General features: G+C 35.6%; 1 protein-coding gene across 5 annotated transcripts in view; it reads right to left on the bottom strand.

Annotated features, from left to right (window-relative positions):
• Positions 1 to 19,071, bottom strand: part of LOC100914290 (phosphopantothenate--cysteine ligase) — a 156,029-nt gene that overhangs the window by 32,936 nt on the left and 104,022 nt on the right. For all 5 annotated transcript variants that reach the window (XR_004233336.1, XM_031962341.1, XM_031962338.1 and 2 more), the window contains 5 exons: positions 18,445 to 18,654; positions 14,037 to 14,188; positions 10,544 to 10,706; positions 9,504 to 9,616; positions 1,565 to 1,706 (listed from right to left, as the gene is read on the bottom strand). Coding sequence is in view for 4 of the 5 variants with exons in the window: in XM_031962341.1 (XP_031818201.1) it covers positions 1,565 to 1,706; positions 9,504 to 9,616; positions 10,544 to 10,706; positions 14,037 to 14,188; positions 18,445 to 18,654 (780 nt within the window). In the remaining variant the exon portion in view is untranslated. The remainder of the gene's footprint in view (positions 1 to 1,564; positions 1,707 to 9,503; positions 9,617 to 10,543; positions 10,707 to 14,036; positions 14,189 to 18,444; positions 18,655 to 19,071) is intronic.

Raw genomic sequence — 19,071 nt, 5'->3', positions numbered from 1 at the left:
ACTTTAGGAGAGAATAATATATTTAAAACTAGACAGAATTAGGGAGGGCTTATTGAAAAGTATCATGTTTTATATAAATTGTTCATATTATTATGTTGGTGGCATGTTTTAAATAGGCAATAGTTTTCCATGAAGATTATGACTATTCCTAGATTCTCAATATCATCTTCAGAAGTAGGACACTGTATAAAACACAATTATATAATCTGCAAAAGAGCATACATTTTTTAATTGAGGGGGAGAATGTAGTGGATGTGCTCATAATGTACACTGACATTATTGATAAGGAGCTTGTTTTACATTAAAGAAATTTCTCAATATGAGGTGTAAAAATGCTAATTTGCTCCATTGGTGAAGATTTGTCTTTGGACACTAAATAGTTCCTTAAAAAGTTGTGAAATTTCCTTGATAAGATATGAAACTTACTATGATTGATATGAATTCCTTGTCTTATCCTGAGTGACCCAGGTGTTTATTAGGTGCTGAAGATGCTGAAGATATACCTGAAGATGCTGATTGACCATGCTGAAGATAACTGATTGATTCAAGGTCAGTTCATTGGGGGGATATGAGGTGCTAGGGAAGGTATGAAAAGAATAGGACAATGAAGTTCCATACCCTTCTTTAACCTTTAATTCTAGGGAACAAAGAGGACACTCAGAACAATAACTCAACACCAAGACAAAGAGAGAAGAAAGACTTCAAGGGACTTCGAGGGGATATGAACTTTGATCCCCAGAGGAAAGGTTTGAATGTCTGCAAGGGCAGGAACTGCAGGAATTTGAGGCAGAAGTACAGAGCAGAAAAGTCTCTTGACCAAATGGAAGATTTCCTGAGTTATACAAAAGGAATATGAAGCAACAAGGGACAGAGATTGATGCAGAGGAGCAAATTCATCATCTGTTTTTCCCTTTAAAGGTCTGAGTATCTGGGTAGTCGGGAACTCTTTAGAAAGAAGATACTTAAAAAAAGAGGATCTTTAAAAAGGAAGATCTTTAACTCTGGGGAAACCTAGACACAAAACAAATTTTGCTATTCCCAGAGGAAACTCTGAGGGGAGGCATGCATATGATAGTAAGAAGACCTCAAGATAGAACCTGTCTCATGTAAGGCAAGACCTGTGGTAGAGAGTCATAGTTCACAGCGACAAACTATATTTGGTTTTTGTAGCTTGTGTGGCTTCCTGAAATCTATTCTCTTCTCAATTTCACTCATATTGCTTGGATGAAGGCCATGAAAATAGTGAAAATAAAAGGTGTGGTTATTTTGGAGAGACGAAAACCCTGAAAGATGATACAGAGCCAGGTATTACATAAAGAATAATAATCGCTTGATCTCCGTTTTGACTGAGAATAAGAGCTAATGGGCTTGAGCTGCAGCAGGAATATTTATAATAAATATAATCTAAATATAATTAAGCCTTTTTGTCTTTGTACTCCTGGTGTATAGGGGCTGATACTTACCAGTCACTTAATAAATGGAAGAGATTGACTTCCTTTTCTAAAAATTCCCTTATCCCTACCACCCATACCATCAAGGTGCTGCACACTTATTTTCTTCTCACCTTTTCCATTAGTCTCTGCATCTCCTCAATTTCATTTTCTAGTTGTTTAATCCTTTCATCTCGCTGTTCCACTTCATTTGTTAAACGTTCCTTGGCTTTTCGAAGCTTGGCTTTATGGTGATTGTGTTTCTCATTATAATTTCTGTGGAAATAAACATAAGTGTATAACCATATGCACAATGTCAGGATCTACCTTGCTCCCTCATTCATCTCTTTAATTGGCCTTTCTAATCTTTCTTTCCTAGAGATCTTGGCAGCAAGTATTGACCTTTGATTTTCTTCATATCTGCCCCCAAATAATATGGGGAATGGAACCACTAGTATTTCCCATAAAAGAGGGCAGAAAGTTCAAGCTCTTTGTTAGTTTAAAATGCAAAAAAACAAAAACAAAAACAAAACTGAATAGAAAAACAAAGTGGATAAAATACTAACATTATTCAGGTTTTGGACATGCATTAGACAGTCCATCCAATTAATCCATCAATATAAATATCTCAACTGTTACAAATGGAAAATTCTCAAACTTGAGTAGGAGGAAGCAATTAGCTTGTATTTCTTATTTGAGAAACTACAAACAGCTTTCAATGATCCTATCATCCCTACCTGGAATGTATTCCTTGATGCTGCTTTACAGAATTCTTATTATTTCCTTTCAAGGTTCATCTTAGCTATCATTTCCTCTGTGAAGCCATCTCTGAATCCACTGGCAATTCTCCCCTTCTCAAATTATCTTGCCTTTATTAATCTATGTTCATGTTATATTTCCCCATACCTCCCATAGAATGAGTTCCTTGAGCAGAGGGACTGCTTCTTTTTTGTTTTTGCATTCCTAGCACAGTATGTTCCTGGAACACAGGAAGCATTTAATAAATGTTTATTGGATTGAATTAAAATTGCCTGCTGCTGCAAAACCTATGTATTTTATACCAGTTAATTTGCTGGTGATACCACATGACTGAAAATCATAGAGCAGAGTCTGGAGAATTAAAAGTTACAGATAACTTAGAAGGAAGGTGATGGGTAGCCTATGGCTACACCATAACACCAACAGTGATGTGCACTTAAAATACTGGGAAAGGCTTTATTTATCTACAAATACAAATGAGGCAGCAGAGCAAATTGGTGAAGGGAATGAGAGGTAATAGACAAAAATCACAAATGGATACAAGTCATAAGTTGAGAACAAAAAGGAAAGCTTCTAAGGCTTTGGGAAGATCAACTATGAAAGATTTATAGGAAATCATGAACAAGAATCACACAGAACAAAAAGGTTTGGGTTAGTTTTCATCTATATCAGTCAGAGAAGAAGCCTTACCAATGAAATTATAATTCCATGAAAGTTACCAAGGCCCAAACTATAAGAACTAAAAGATTTTATTGCTCGCTAACCTTCATGTATTCAGGATTATTAGGGTTTTTTTGGTGAGGCAATTAGGGTTAAGTGACTTGCCTGGGTTCACACAGCTAGAAAGTGTAAAATGTCTGAGGCCTAATTTGAACTCAGGTTCTCCTGAGTTCAGGGCTGGTGCTCCATCCACTGTACCACCTAAGCTTCCCCTTCAGAATTATTTTTAAAAATAGTGTCTTTATTTTCTTCTTTCTATTTTTTGAATGTTTGCTTATGCTTTGTCAGCATAACTATCACTCTTGGTTTTTGAATTCATTTAATAAATAGTAAATTTTTCTCATCCCCTAAGTTTTATTTTATGTCCCTGTTTTTTAAATGTGTTTTTGGTAAGCAACAGATTGTAATAGGGCATCATTTTCTTATACCGTATATCATTTTTTTCACTTTATTAGATTGTTTAATCAAAGTTATGTTAGGTTTATATCTGAGGAAAAACAAATGGAAAGAGTAGGAATGCCTATCTAAACTCTCAAAAAGAGTGGGAGCTACTAACCAGGTGTGGGGCACACAGTCCAACTGCTTAGGTGGGAAGAGATAAAGTGGATAGATTCACTGTGAGCCAGAGTGGAAGAGTTAGATATGTAGTAATCCAAGAAAAGAATTATTCCTACAGGAACTGGAGAAGACACTTTGTATGTAGGGTAGCATTATGATTGGGACTCAGATGTTCAGCAACAGAAGGTAGAGGGAAACTGGACTGATTCCAGTTAAAGAGGCAGAGATTTGCTGACAACCTAGTAGATGAGAGTCTGGAATAATCAATATACCTGTTGTATAATACCTAGACCTTAAAAGTAATTCACATCTGTTTCTGGGGAGTAATAACCACAACAGAGACAAGCAAAACAAAACAAAACAAAAGAAAGCAAAACAAATGTAATTCAGTAGGAAGACGAAGAAGTAAGATAGCTTTTCAGCAAATAAATAATATGGTACAGACAGGGAATACAACTATTGGCAAAATAATAATAATAATAATAATAAATGCTGTAGTAGAGCTCTAACATGGGGAAATGAATCCTGGTTTCTTCCGTTTTTTGTAGCTAACTAGGATTTATATAGTATTTTCAAGTTTGTAAAACACTACAAAGGTTATCTCATTTGAGCCTCATAATAACTGTCAGATATCATCATACCCATTTTACAGGAGACTGAAGCTAATAGGGTTAAGTGACTTGTGAGGGGTTACATAGCTAGTTAAGTGTCTTAGGCCAGATTTGGATTCAAGAGGATGAGTCTTCCCTTCAGACCCAGCATGTTATTCACTGTACCACCTGGAAAACATCATTAAGTTCCACTAGATTAAAACCATATCTACTATGATAACTGATTATTTTGTGCAAAGGTGGGCAACAGGTGAATAAAGTAAAAAATATGTTGGAAAATATTAGAGAGAAAGATCGAAGTCTTACTGATTACATAGTAGTCTCATATCTATATGTTACATGTATTTCAAATAAACAAATTATTGGTTGTGGTAAATATCAAGTAACACTACAAAAAGATTTCTATTGTATTGAATTACTTTGGTGCTTCAGCTTTTGTTTATTGGTAAATTATGTACTCTATAGACATTCATCACAATAAAAATGTAAGTTTTTTTTCCCCAAAACTGACTACAAAGAAGTTTTAGAGAAACATGGATATTCACAACATGAGAGAGTGAGTAGTTGTAGTAAGAAGTGTAGTAAGGCCTGTAGCCTAGGACAGTAGGGACTAGTCAAGGTAGATTTCTCTCTATATCCCAGGCCCCACAATGGGAAAAAAGAGGCTTACACTTGGAAGTCACTCTACTTCTCTCTAAAAGGTGGGACATCATTGTTAAATCTCTCATTATTCACCAAGATGTATTAGCTTTAAGGAGATAAATGCAATTTCTATTTGGTTTTAACTCAAACATGTGAGTACATTTTCATTACATGATGGCAGTGGAGAAAGGGTAGGTGATCTGGTCAAGAAGATGAAAGAATTCAGATACCCTGGTGGTGAAGCTTCACAAATAGTTTGAAGTAAAAGATGGAAGTCTGTCTCCCAGGTAATAAAGTGTTGCATTCACATAGCCTCCATTGGGTAGTCTCCCAAGACAGAATAATGCGATCAGTACCAACCAGGACAAATCACTGCTCTTAAGCCTCTGGGGGCTGTGGCTTCTTACTTATGCTCTCTAGTAATTGAGTGGTCCTAATAACAGATTTCCCAACCTGATGACACCTTTTAATGTCTATAACATGAGTAAGAAAGACATTTGCTGTGGGGATCACAATATTCGGGTCTCCAGAGTCACTATGATACCATCACTGTTTTCCAGTATCTCATCACATTTTTGAACTTCCTTCATGGCTTTCAATCTTGCTGGTGATACTGATATTCTTTATTCATTCTTCAAGGACCTTTATGACTATATAAATAACAGCTGACTTATAAATGAAAGATAAATAGTATGTCCACATTTGTTCTGTTTCACAATATAGATCTTCTATATATTTCTCAGAAACTTGTAGGAAAGTCTATACTTGCCCTAGAAGAGCTCACATCCTTCTTATTGCCCAAAATACTACCATTCTTCACCTCAGTCATAAGGAAATCACTCATTTTTCACTTTATAAATAGAGAAATGAACCCATTACTCACAAAGATTTTGCTGTAAACTTTAACCCCTTTGTAAATGTTTTTATAGACTATCTAGGAAGTACTATTATCAATGTTTCCATGTAGTCATCATCAATGATGATCTTCAGAATCCTGCCATCTTCAGCACGACTTCAGTTGTGCCATTGTCCCTGATCTGATTCTTTGGCTCTTAGTGTTATAGCTATAAGCTGGCAAAGAATCACATCAGAAATTAAGTACTCCATGGCTTTTGGTACATTTGCACTGATCTCACTTGGCCCTCATGATTTGTATGGGAAATGGCTAGATATGCCACATTCATTTCAGCTTTAATCATACCTTTTAACATTTTCATGGAAGGCGATGCTGGGTCTACTGAACATATGACATCAATGTTTTGGACACTGATGGGCTCTAACTTAATGTCTAGATGATTCCAAGGAATGTATGTATTCCAAGGAAGCTGTCTATCATAATTAGGTGACTTTGCCATGATTATAATTCTTAGATTTTTTGGCTTTTTCTTAGTGACTTTTGTCTCCTTCAAAATTATTGAATATCTTGAAGGATAGAATGCCCTTTTTATGCTTCACTCCTCTGATTACAATTTAAAAGACAGGAAATAATTCATTACACTGGATCATTCACAGAGCCTTGACAGCCTCTTTATATATGAGAGCAAAAAATCAAAATAAATACAAAACTAGAATAAAGAATAAAAATGAGATAAATATATTACATGCATTAAAACATTTCCTGTATGACCTATTTAAACAAATAATGGATGCTGGAAAGTGGGAAATGAGTGAAAAATATAAATACTGATCATAACAATTTCTTATATAAGTTTAATCAATGTAAATGAATGCTATAATGAGGGTGTAAAAAAAGCCTAAAAACGGCCTAAGTGAAGAAATATTTAATCTCCACGCTAAATAGACTTAGTAGCCAAGAGCAATGTCAGCTTAGAATTGATTCATTGGTTAAATTTTTGTAGAGAAGGATGGCAAAAGATTATAAGCAAACTGTTTCATAAAACAAAGGGAAAATTGAAAAGATAAAACAGTTTAAAGGAAGTGTAATTCTTACAATTTAGAAAAGTAACTCTGAAAGCACTTAAAGATGAAATCAAATGTAGGACACCAAATAAAAATGGAAAAAATAAAGTTTTTCTTTAAATAACAAAGTTTTTTCATCATCAAGAACAGTATGGCAAATCATTTGTACCCTATTGAACCTCACAACTACAAATGTGCTTCTTGAAGAAAGAATATGTAAAAGAGAAGAGCAACTAGATGTGAGACTAACTGTGTAGAGGAAGCCATGTTGGAAATGATATAATGTTGAGAGCACTGAGGGCTCAATTCTCAAACTAAACTATCTGTGGTGTGAGAAAAAAAATCTTGTACCTTATTATTACCCAAAAAAAATTTCAACAAAGGGAAGACAGAAACATTCTTGACAGAGCTGTGAATTAGACTAATTGTTCTGGATTTCAGTTTGAAATTATATAAGAGAAGTGATTAAATGTCCTAAACTCTTTGACTCAAAGAAGTGAAATAGGAAAAAGGAGTCCAAATGTACCCAAGTATTCATGGCAGCAATTTGTGGTGGCAAAGAGCTGTAATACTTTGTGTTTATCAGTTCGGAACTATGGCATATAAATGTAATGTGTAGTAATTAGGCAACCTCTGTCTTAGTTTCTTCAACTGTAAAATGGGGATAATAATATCACATATCTCCCAGAGTTATTGTGAGAATCAAATGGGATAATATTTCTAAAAGGTCTTAGATAGTGCTTGACACATAATAGGTGCTTAATAAATGCTTGCTTTCTTCCTTTCCCAGACACTGTCCATGCTTACACTAATATCTTCATGGCATTTCCCTTGCATAACATCAATATTTTCTTGAAAGCAACTACCTAGTATTCCAGAGGAGATGTGTATTAGCAAGAAGGGGGGAGGGTCTACTGATACAACAAAACCTTATTACATAAAATTTTGTGAAAATGACTTCTATACACATCAAAGGCATCCTTTATTAGTATACTAGAAAAGAAAAGCATATCTTGTGCAAATGATATTCCACAGTAGATGACATTTTTACCATCTAAAAATGAACTGAAAAATATGGAAAATACAAGATCCCACTGTGCTTATTGTGTGTTGATTTAAAAAAAGATATCTAGAAGGGTAAAATGACATTTTAAAGACTCCTCTCCAGTAAGGTGTCTCCTATACATGTTAAAATTAGATAAAATTCCTGGAAAGATATAATAGTAACAGTAATGGGATAATATTAATAGCTGACATTTGGATAATACTTTATGGCTTGTAATGAATATTACATACATACGTTATCTCACATGATCAGAATCAGAAACAACTATATGCCAACTTTCTGATTATTACTATCACATGAGGCATAAAACATATTCCTGTTGAAGGTGTTTACCACTAACATGGAGAAGAGTCAATGCAGAGTCAAAGTCGAAGAGGGAACCTTCTCCTGAAGATGGTGAGTTTAATTTATTCTGTTTGTGGATGACATTAGACTTGGTGCATCAGACCCTGGATAATTGCAGATAATCCTAATGAGATCTTACATACAATAGTTTGGCTTAATTAAGGAAGGAAAGAAATAAGAATGCATAAAAAGAAGAAAGAGTATTATCCAGACTATTGTACAGCTGGATAGACAACCTAGAGAGCATATCTATCTCTCTAGCTATATATCCATATGTGTACATATTTATATATTTATAACTCTATTTTATACTTAGAGAAACACTACAAATAAACAATGATCTAGGCCAAAAATTGAAGAGGAGGAGAAAAGAGGGTTGACTTGCCTTTGGGAAACTGTCAAGTATTTCTAAAGATGTCAGGTTTTAAATAATACAAAAATGAAATAAATAATAATGTGAAATGAAGAAGTACAGAAAAGGTGTGAACTACATGTATGCAACATATTTAAAAGAGCAGAAGAAAGCATTGAAAAAATAGTGGTCATGTAATAAGAATGAGAGACTTTTTAGAGTTAAGGACAATCATGGATAAGGTTTGATCTCAATTTTTGGTAGGAACACACACTAGGATGAAATCAGAGATTCCCTGGAGTAAAGAATTACAGTAGGTTAGGATGGCCAAAAGGCAGAAAGAGGATTCTTCTAACCCAGAAAGGACTAAAAAGGACTAAAAACTCAAAGCCCTGGAAGAGACTGGGGAAGAAGAAAAGGAGATCATATTTCTAGCTGAGGAGACAAGCAGAGACTAGTTAGTCTTTGAAATAATTACTTATAGAGGCTAAATAGAGTAAGGAAGAGTTCTTGCCCTAGAGAAAAAATAAACAGTAATGAGGGGAAGTTACCAAGGGACAAATACATAAATGTGGGTGAGTTCAGATAGAGGTGACTCAGGGAAGCACCAGCTCTTAGTTCTGACAATCTGAATGCCAGTAACAGCTTTAAGTTCTAAATTGGAAGTTGGGACCCTTCCCTTCTTGCTTAACTCAAAGCAATTATTCTGTGAATTGGATTTAAAATTTATCTGCTTTCTGGGTGAATTATTATTCTGGATTTATTATTGGCATTCTTATTAAGGCTACTACTATTAATCAATTTTCTTATCTGTAAAATAATGGGATCTAATGAGGCATTCTCTAAAATTTCAATTCTTAGTTCTATGAACTTATAATAATATCTTACATTTACGTAGTGCTTTACAGCTTTAAAAATCTCTCTTGATTGGATCTTTATAATAACTTTATGAAATAGTGTATTATTATTCACATTTTATAGATAAAAGATAACAGAAGCAAAATGACTTGTAAATAATTAGTGGAGTAACCTGGACATGAACTCAGGTCTTCTAATTTCTAGTTTAATGGATCATTTCTACATTGCATCTTGTTGCTTACCTCATATGGACATCAAGCTGATTCAAAAATTGTCTATATTCATCTCTTAAAGAATCCTTTTCTTGTTGTAACACAGATATCTTCTCCGTCAGTTCCTGATTGTTTTTAACTTGCTGGAAAACAGAAGAATTTTGTACATATGACTTCAAAAAATTGTTTGGTAAAAATTAATCCTAATGGTCACATACACAAGTTATTAAGATATTTAAATGATAAACTAAATTATAGAGAGGAAACAAAAAGAAGAGAACAATATCAATCAGTGGCCAACAGGACTCATTCAAAGTGAGTTCTGTAGCCACAGATAGAAGAAATTAATGTGATATGGTAGATAGAGAGGACCCTATCTGTTGAGAATATATGTGTATTACATATATGGTAGAGGAGTTAAAAAAAAAAAGATAAGGGAAACTATGCTGGGAGAGCATAGAGGATAAAGGACCTTGAATGCTGGGACCATTAGACACAAAGAGGGAATCAAGTGAAATCATGTGAATGACTCCTGCAAACTATGACATTCCTTAGGAAACCACAGTTTCATCTGTGTAAGTACTTCCTCAATCAGCACAGATCACAACCCTTCTACATCTTTGTACATGGTCTTTGCAAGTTCCTGTGACTCTAAAATTCATTATCAGCCTTTTGGCAATGAGTCTCTCTGAAGTTAGCTAGACCAATTGTTGGGTAAGAAACATCGCTGGGAAATCCTTCCAATATGGTAGGACCTGCCAGAGCTTGTATTCCACTGGCATTTGAGAGCCCAGAGTTACCTCCACATCATACTGAGCCTTCTATGGAGATTGACTTTAATGGACTCATTCACTCTATAAGAAAAATAATTCAGGGAGAATGTGCCATTGCCAAGAGGCTTGTGACACCATTTGTATATGTAACAGTACTTTATTACTTCAAAATATAGATGTTAGACATGATCTAATGGACAATGCTATTAATTTTCTATTGTTTTCTAAATTTCATTGAATAGTTTAGGTCTTTAAGAAATGCAAAAGCAAGGAGAAGCATTCTCTTTTTGCACTTACCTCATCAGATAGTTTTTTTTCATCTTCTAATATTTGAAGTTGGACCTCTTGTTGTTGAATCTTAAATTGTTGCTTAGAATTAGACTGTTCCATAAGAGCCTCTTTAGCATGTAAATATTGTATGTGTTGTTGTAGTTCATCTACACTTTGATCTAGCAGTTTCCTGTGGGCAGGTTAAAGCACTAAGATGATGATAAAGTACCTCTGACCCTAAAACTTATTCACATACTTGGGGCATAGATATCTAGAGTGAATAGATTTTCCATTTCCCCCAAAACAATAATCTCTGAGCATTTTTTGTATCTGAGTAGTGAGTCTGTTTATTATCCTCTACTCCAATGTCTGCTTATATTTACAAGTGGGAGGTTTATCAATACAATGTACTGCTTTGGTCCCCTCCCATATCTATTCCTCCTCCTACTTCTGTGCTTTATTATTGTTAGTCACTTTTAGTCCTGTCTAATTCTTTGTGACTCCATTTGGAGTTTTTGCTATTTACTTGTCCAGTTCATTGAGGCAAACAGAGTGAAGTGATCGTCCAGGGTCACACTAGCTAGTAAGTGTCTGAAGCCATATGTGACCTCATAAAAATGAGTTTTCCTAATAGGGACACTGATACATTGTTGGTGGAATTGTGAACACATCCCGCCATTCTGGAGAGCAGTTTGGAACTATGCTCAAAAAGTTATAAAACTGTGCATACCCTTTGATCCAGCAGTGTTTTTACTGGGCTTATACCCCAAAGAGATACTAAAGAAGGGCAAGGGACCTGTATGTGCCAAAATGTTTGTGGCAGTCCTGTTTGTAGTGGCTAGAAGCTGAAAACTGAGTGGATGTCCATCATCCATTCATGGAGAATGGTTGGGTAAATTGTGGTATATGAATGTTATGGAATATTATTGTTCTGTAAGAAATGACCAGCAGGATGAATACAGAGAGGCTTGGAGAGACTTACATGAACTGATACTAAGTGAAATGAGCAGAACCAGGAGATCATTATATACCTCAACAACGATACTGTCTGAGGATGTATTCTGATGGAAGTGGATTTCTTTGACAAAGAGAAGATCTAACTCAGTTTCAATCGATCAATGATGGACAGAAGCAGCTACACCCAAAGAAAGTACACTGGGAAATGAATGTAAACTGTTTGCATTTTTGTTTTTCTTCCCGGATTATATACCTTCTGAATCCAATTCTTCCTGTGCAACAAGAGAACTGTTCAGTTCTGCACACATATATTGTATCTATGATATACTGTAACCTATTTAACATGTATAGGACTGCTTGTCATCTGGGGGAGGGGATGGAGGGAGGGAGGGGAAAAATTGGAGCAGAAGTGAGTACAAGGGATAATGTTGTAAATAATTACTCTGGCATGGGTTCTGTTAATAAAAAGTTATTTTAAAAAATGAGTTTTCCTGACTTCTGCTACAACACTCTCTCCATTATGCTACCTAACTGCTCAAATCTGAACAATTCTCTGCTACCACTGGCTTCATCCATGGGATTCTATTCCCATTTTCTAGTAAAGGGAGCAAAGTCTTAGACTTTGGTCTGTATCAAATTGTACATTGGTGACCTATATGCTAATTATGTCAAGGACAACACTCAGCAAGAACTCAAACATTTTGAGCTAAAACCAAAGAACATTACAGAAAATAATTGATAAATAATTTGTTAAAATAGTCCATAATAATCAATGACCAAAATCTGGTCCATAAGCCAGAAGTTATATTATTTTATAAAAATAATAGACCAGTGAAATTTCCTGGCATGATTTATTCCATTTGCTTGAAATATAAAAAGCCACACAAAAGTAAGTTTATCTTTGTCAGAGGGATTTAATAAAGTATAACAATTATTGAAAATGCAAGAAGCTAGTAATCATAATGGCAACTGGTCTAGAGTTGAATATTCTGTATGACCAAAGCAGAGATATGCTAGAATAAGCTTTGATTGGTAAACTTTGAGGGGGAGCATTTATATCTTGGGAACTGGCAAAGCTACAAATCAGGGGTTGATTTAGTTTCTTTGATTTTATGCAGCTAAAAAAAGTGAAGGAGAAAATATTAATAATAAGGATTAAACTTAGAAGTGTGTTATGTGTACATTGTTTTTTTCAGTCAGCCAAATATTAAACATTTACCAGCATACTTCTGGACTAAGGATCTCTTCTACCAACCAACATTTTACAACATTTAGAAAGCAGCAAGGCCATTATCATTATCATTTTTTCACTCCAGCTCAACATTGCAACAATAGTCATTAATGCATCTTATTAAAATAACATTCGTAGAGTGATTGAGAGGGTCCAAAGTACAATGAACCCCTTTAAAGGAAAATACCAGATAAGTTCAAAACATCATGAATGATATAAATTTTGTTTTATACATGTTGGGAGATTACGACTTCATCTGTTCAGTTTTTTTCAGTCATGTCTGATTGTGACCCTTTGGGGGAGATTTCTTGGCAAAGATATTAGAGTGATTTGCTCTTTTCTTCTATAGCTCATTTTACAGATGAGAAAACTGAGGCAAAGTGACATGTACAGGGTCACTTAGTTAGTAAGTGACTGAGATCAGATTAGACTCAGGTCTTCCTGACTCAAGGCCCAATGTACAAAGTACTACACCACTTAGTTGTTCACTATTTCATGTACTATCACATTTTATAAGTTATGGATCTAAGCTTAATGGGGCTACATAATTACAAACAATTCCAAATTTTCTAACATGAGTCATAAAAGCCATCCCAGATATCTTAGCTATAGAAAATTTTCTAATTTCTCAGTAAATAATGCCATCCTATGATCTGTAATTCTTCCCATATGCATGTCTGCCAGAGATAATCTATATTTCTATTCTTCATACCACTGACCTGCTACCACAGCACTTAACCTCCCATACTCTTTCATTAACAATCTCCTCTCATAGACTCTTTTGTGATTATCTCTGCTTCTCTGTACTACCCATCAAGGCAAGACCGTGTCATCATTCCTAACCACTTCCATCCCCATCTACAACCTTTGGGAGTTTCCAGCAGAATACTTACCTGCTCCTAGCACATGAGTTAGGGTAACTAATTCCCAATGACTTCTGACAGTAGAGGAAGAGGCTGAGGGAAGAGAGATTCTCTTCTGGGGACTGTGACTGAGGCTGGCATACAGAGGTATTCCTAACATCCAAAGTTCCCAGATAAACCCATTTAACCCATAAAATTACAAGAAATCCTAATTGTTATTGCTGTGGTTCAGTTATATTTGGAGTAAGTCAGTCTCCAGGGGGGCATTTAAGAAACAAACTATTTTATGATATTGTAAAAATGTAAAAAAAAAGTATTCCAACTTTCAGACAACTGAGTCAATTAGCCCAATTAGAAAATTGGGGATGGTCCCTAAGTGTTTCTAATGTTATATTAACAATGCTAGGCTGCGACTTTCTAGAATGCAATCTCTCTTCCCTACAGAAAATGACAATTGTGTTCCTATTACCTTTTTTGTTGTTCTTCCTGATACTGCATTTTTAGTTTGGTCTCATTTTTTCTTGCTTCTTTTATCGCTTCTTCAAGTTGCTTTTTATCTAAAATACAAGCTTCTGTACACGACTCACTTGCAACTTCTAATTTCTTCTGGAGTTCCAAGACCTTGAGCAGAAAATAATGAGAAAGTAACATTTAAAGACAAATCAGACAAATTCTGGACAAAACCTTAAAACAAATGGTGTTAGTGTGCCCTCTGGCTAAATGTCAAATAAAGCCTGAAATTCAGAAATTAAATTTAGAATTTTCTACACTCTATACTGATCAGAAAGTATTTGGCTAGACTGAGGGGGAGCAAATTGTGATATGTCAAGGTGATTAAATAAAATGTAAGAAATGATAAGGGGAATAATTTCAAAGAATCCTGAGAAATCTTATATGAGCTGATGCAAATGAAGTAAGAAGAACCAGGAGAATAATGAACATAACATCAGTTTAAGGTTCCCCCCCAAAAAAACGCATTTTATTTTTCCAAATAAATGTAAATATAGTTTTCTACATTCATTTCTATAAGATTTTATGTTTCAATTTTTTCTCCCTTCTTTCCTTTCCCTTCCCTTTCCCCCAAACAGCAAGCAATCTGATATAGGTTAAACAGTAACATTAATATTGTAATAATGATCAACTGTGAAAAACTTAATTACTCTGATCAATACAATGATCTATAACAATTCCAAAGGACTTGCAATGAAAAATGTTATATACCTATACAAGGCTGAAACTCTGAAAAGGTGTACTTGAATCTGAGACAGCAGGGCACTTAAGACTAATTACCTATTCGATGTGAGATAATGGTTCTATATACATATATTTAGATGAAATGGTGATATGATGGCTCTCCTCACCATTGGTGCTTGCTGAATATGTGATGGTGAGGTAATTGTAGGCAAGGATTATAGGGCTTAGGAAGAGAGGTCAGAGTTGCTTGCTGCAGGTGGAGGAGGAGACTTCAGGCTCTGGACTCCAGAGTCCAGGATTCGTCTTTGGCAAGCCCGCATGATAGTTTGCCTGCCTCCTTCACTTCTCCCTCTAAAGGTCGAGGACTTTGATTGATCCTGACTCTGACTGATCCTGAGGCCCTCCAGAGAATTAGCTTGGACATCATATCCACTTCCAGAGAGGGAACTGATAAACTCTGTAGATGGAAGCTTATTGTTTTTCACTTGTTTTTTTTATTTTTCATGACAAGTCTAAAATGGAAATATATTTTGCATGACTTAATATGTATAATGGATATCATTTCTTGCCTTCTCAAAAAGTAGAAGAGGTGAGAAGGGAGGGAAAGAGAAGTGAGAACTGAAAAGGAAAATTTAAAAACTTTAAAAAATCCAGTAAAAAAATAAGAAATATTTAACAAAATAAACAAAAATACATTAAAACATTTTTAAAAAGAAAATATTTGGTATTCTCTCATGTAAAGGTATCAGCAATTCCTGTCTGGAGGTCAGGGATGTTTTGAAGACTGACTACATACTGTCTATAAAGTATTTCACATTAATTTTGATTTAAAACCTGTATTTGAAGAACATGTACAAATCTGGATGAGATATCAGTGATTGGTTAGAAAAATAACTAGTTGCACTTGGAATTTAAATAATAATAATAATATTAACTAATACTCATAACATAATAGACCATTTTGAGGTTTGTAAAGCAATTTATTCATACTTTCTCATTTCCTCCCCACAACAGCTCAATACCAGGCATCATTTTTATCTTCATAATACATCTGTGGAAACTGAGCCTGATTATATCAGATCACTTTTCCCAGAAATCAATAGCTTTGAAGTGTATGAGGTGGGACTTGAATCAAAGCCTTTCTGCTTCTGTGTCTGATGTTGCATCCAGTCTGGCAGTTAACCTCATAGTTCAAACAAAATGCTGTGTCTGAAGTGACCAAGAGGCTCTTACTTGCCTCCTCTCCTGGTCCTTTCTCAATCCTCTTCCTTCTTGACCCCTCGGTAGTCTTTGAGACTGTTCTCTCGGGGCTTTCATGGTGCTGTTCTCCTGGGTTTTCTTCGGCCTGTCTGACTGCTCCTTTCTGTTGCCTGTACTGGACCTCCGTTCACATCCTGTCTGATGACAGTGGCCGTTCCACTTGGGCCCTTCTCTTTTTCAGATATACTATTTCATTTCATCAGCTCCTACAGTTTCAATGATCATTTCTATGTGGATGACTCTCAGATCTACTTGCACAGTCCAAACTGCCCTCCTGGACAGCAAGGTGGCCCAGGAGATAGAATGCTGGTCTGGAGTCAAGAAGCCTCATCTTTCTAATGTCAATCCAGCCTCATTGACTTACCAGCTGTGTGATCCTGACAAGTCATTTCACAGTTTGCCTCTTCTGTAAAATGAGCTGGAGAAGGAAATGGCAAAGCAGTATCTTTGCCAAAAAAAACCCAAATGGGGTCATAAAGAGTTGGATGCAACCGAAAAACAACTGAACAACAACATCTCTCCTGACTTCTAGTCGTACATCTGGATGCGTCTTTTAGAGACCTCAAACTGCCTTTCCCATAGACATGGTCATCTCACAACCCAGTAACCTCCAGTGGCTCCTTATTCTTTAGAGGGTCAAATTTAAATACTGCTTTGCTTTCAAAGCCCTTCATAACCTGTCATTCCTCAGCCTGCTGTACTCCCTCAGGCTTCTCCACCTGGGCCTGGAGATTCATCCTCCTTCAAGATCCAATTAGCTTTGGTGATCATGCTTCCTCAAGCCTTTCAGTACTGTCTCAGTAAATGTTTACTGAGTCCCTTCTACCTTTCCAGTCTTCCCAGGCTTTACTCCTTTCCAAGTCTCTGTAAGCCAGAGATACTGCCCTCCGCCTGTCCCCTGTACCAAACACAAGACTTTTGACTCCTAGTGATTACACTGGCCATCTCCTATGCCTGAAACCCTCTCCTTCCTTATCTCCACCTCTGCCTTCCCTGGCTTCCTTCAGATCTTAGCTAAAGTCCCACCCTCTGTGAGAAACCTTTCCTGAGCCTCCCTAATTTTTGTGTCTTCCCTCTCAAACTATCCTCATTTACATCTTTGTTTGACCTGTGATGCTCCTCATGTTTACACAACCATCCCTATTATATAGGTACAAATTTCACCGTCCCCATTTCAAATAAAGAACTTCAGCTGCAGAATTTAAGTAATCTTCCCTTGATACACAGCCCGTAAGCGGTGGGGCCTGGACCAACCTTTCACTCTAAGTTTGGTGGCTGATTACAACACACTTAAAAATACTTTTCAAGGTAAAAGTATAAAGCAAAACACAAAGGAAGTGGCTTTGGGACAGTCTGACTCTTCAATCTGTCTATCAAATATGACAAGCAGGCTGATTTCAGAAAGACCTGGAAAGACTCACATGAACTGATGCTGAGTGAAGTGAGCAGAACTAAGAAAACATTGTACACAGCAACAAGATTATGTGATGATCAATTCTGATGGACTTGGCACTTCTCAGCAATTCCAATAGATTTGTGAAAGAAAGTGTCATCTATATCAAAAGAGAATACTATGGGCACTGAATGTGGATCACAACACCTGTTTGTTGTTGTTTGCCTACTTGTTTTTTCTTTTTTCTTTCTCATATTTTTCCTTTTTGATCTGATTTTTCTTGTTCAACATGATAAATGTGTAAATATGTTTTTAAAAATTGCACGATATATAGCCTATATTGCTTGCTGTTTTGGAGAGGGAAGAAGGGAAAGAGGGAGTTTTTCAAAGGTGAATGTTGAAAACTATCTTTGCATGTATTTAGAAAAATAAAATACTATTTTAAAAATAAAAGTTTAAATAAAGATTTAAAAAGGTCTATCAGATGGCAGATACATTAGACTCAGCCAACAGTAGAGCTACAGGCAGTGGGTAGAAGCTGCAAAGCAACTTGCCTCAAGGGTTGAGACAAGAAAAACTTCCCAATAATTACATCTATCCACATGCTTTGACATAGTAAACTCTTCCAGATCCAAGGTCTCCAAGGAGAAGCTACAATCTCTTGTCTAGTGTTTTGAAGAGGGGATTTCTTTTTCATTTATGGGCTAGACAAGATAGCAACTGAGGACCCTTCCAATTATGACATTCTGTAATCCTGTAAAGGTCATATTGTGGCTTTAATAGATTCTGCCCTTTTAAATTCATCCTTATAGGGAGGAGAAAGAAGAAAGGAAAACCCACCCAAAATCTAGAAGCTGTGGAATATGGGGAGATGAAGAGAAGAGGTCAGATCCTTTATCAGTAGATACCCAGATTCAATTAAAATGTGATATGAACTTCACAATTACTGGAATCTTGAGAAAGAGGATTTCAATGATAGTTTCCAGGACCTACTTACTACGAAGGTACAAATACGAATGGTTATAGTTACCATTTTCTCTGCATGAGCCACTCTGGTTTTCTCTTGAGCAAGTTTTTCATATAAACTGTTCTGTGATTGAATATTTTTGGATTGTTTAAGTATTTCTTGTTCAAGGTCTCTTACTTTCTGTTGACTGCTTTCCCAATTTGCTGTGATAGAAGAACACATTTTTGTGCTATCTAGTAGTTTCTTCTGGGCCTGCTTCAATTCAGCTTTGATCTAGAATTGGGAAATAAAAATGACAATCTTAGCATAGACCAAATTTTAGTAACCTATAGAAAAATCCTTCAAATGAATTTACTTTACATCAAATATGTCTTTTCGCAAATAATTGAATAATAATCTTTGCAGAAATTTTCTTTGATAAAGGTGACATATCTCAGATACTTGATTCAAATTTACAAAAAGAAGAGCCATTCCCTAACAAGTAAGTATTTCCAAAGAAAACTTCCATGTTGCCAACAGCCATATTAAAAATGCTCCAAATTACTAATAATTATTAAAAAAGCAAATGAACACACCCATCAAATTGGCAAAGTAGAATTACAAAAAGCAAATGATGATTCCTGGATGTACTGCAGGCAAAAAGGCATTGCTGAGGGAATTGGTGGAATCATTCTGGAAAGCAATGTGAAA

This window comes from Sarcophilus harrisii, chromosome 3 (genome assembly GCF_902635505.1).
Source record: "Sarcophilus harrisii chromosome 3, mSarHar1.11, whole genome shotgun sequence".
Classification (NCBI taxonomy): Eukaryota; Metazoa; Chordata; class Mammalia; order Dasyuromorphia; family Dasyuridae; genus Sarcophilus; species Sarcophilus harrisii.
Note: the sequence above shows the minus strand (reverse complement) of the source record. Positions and strands in the feature narration are given on the sequence as shown.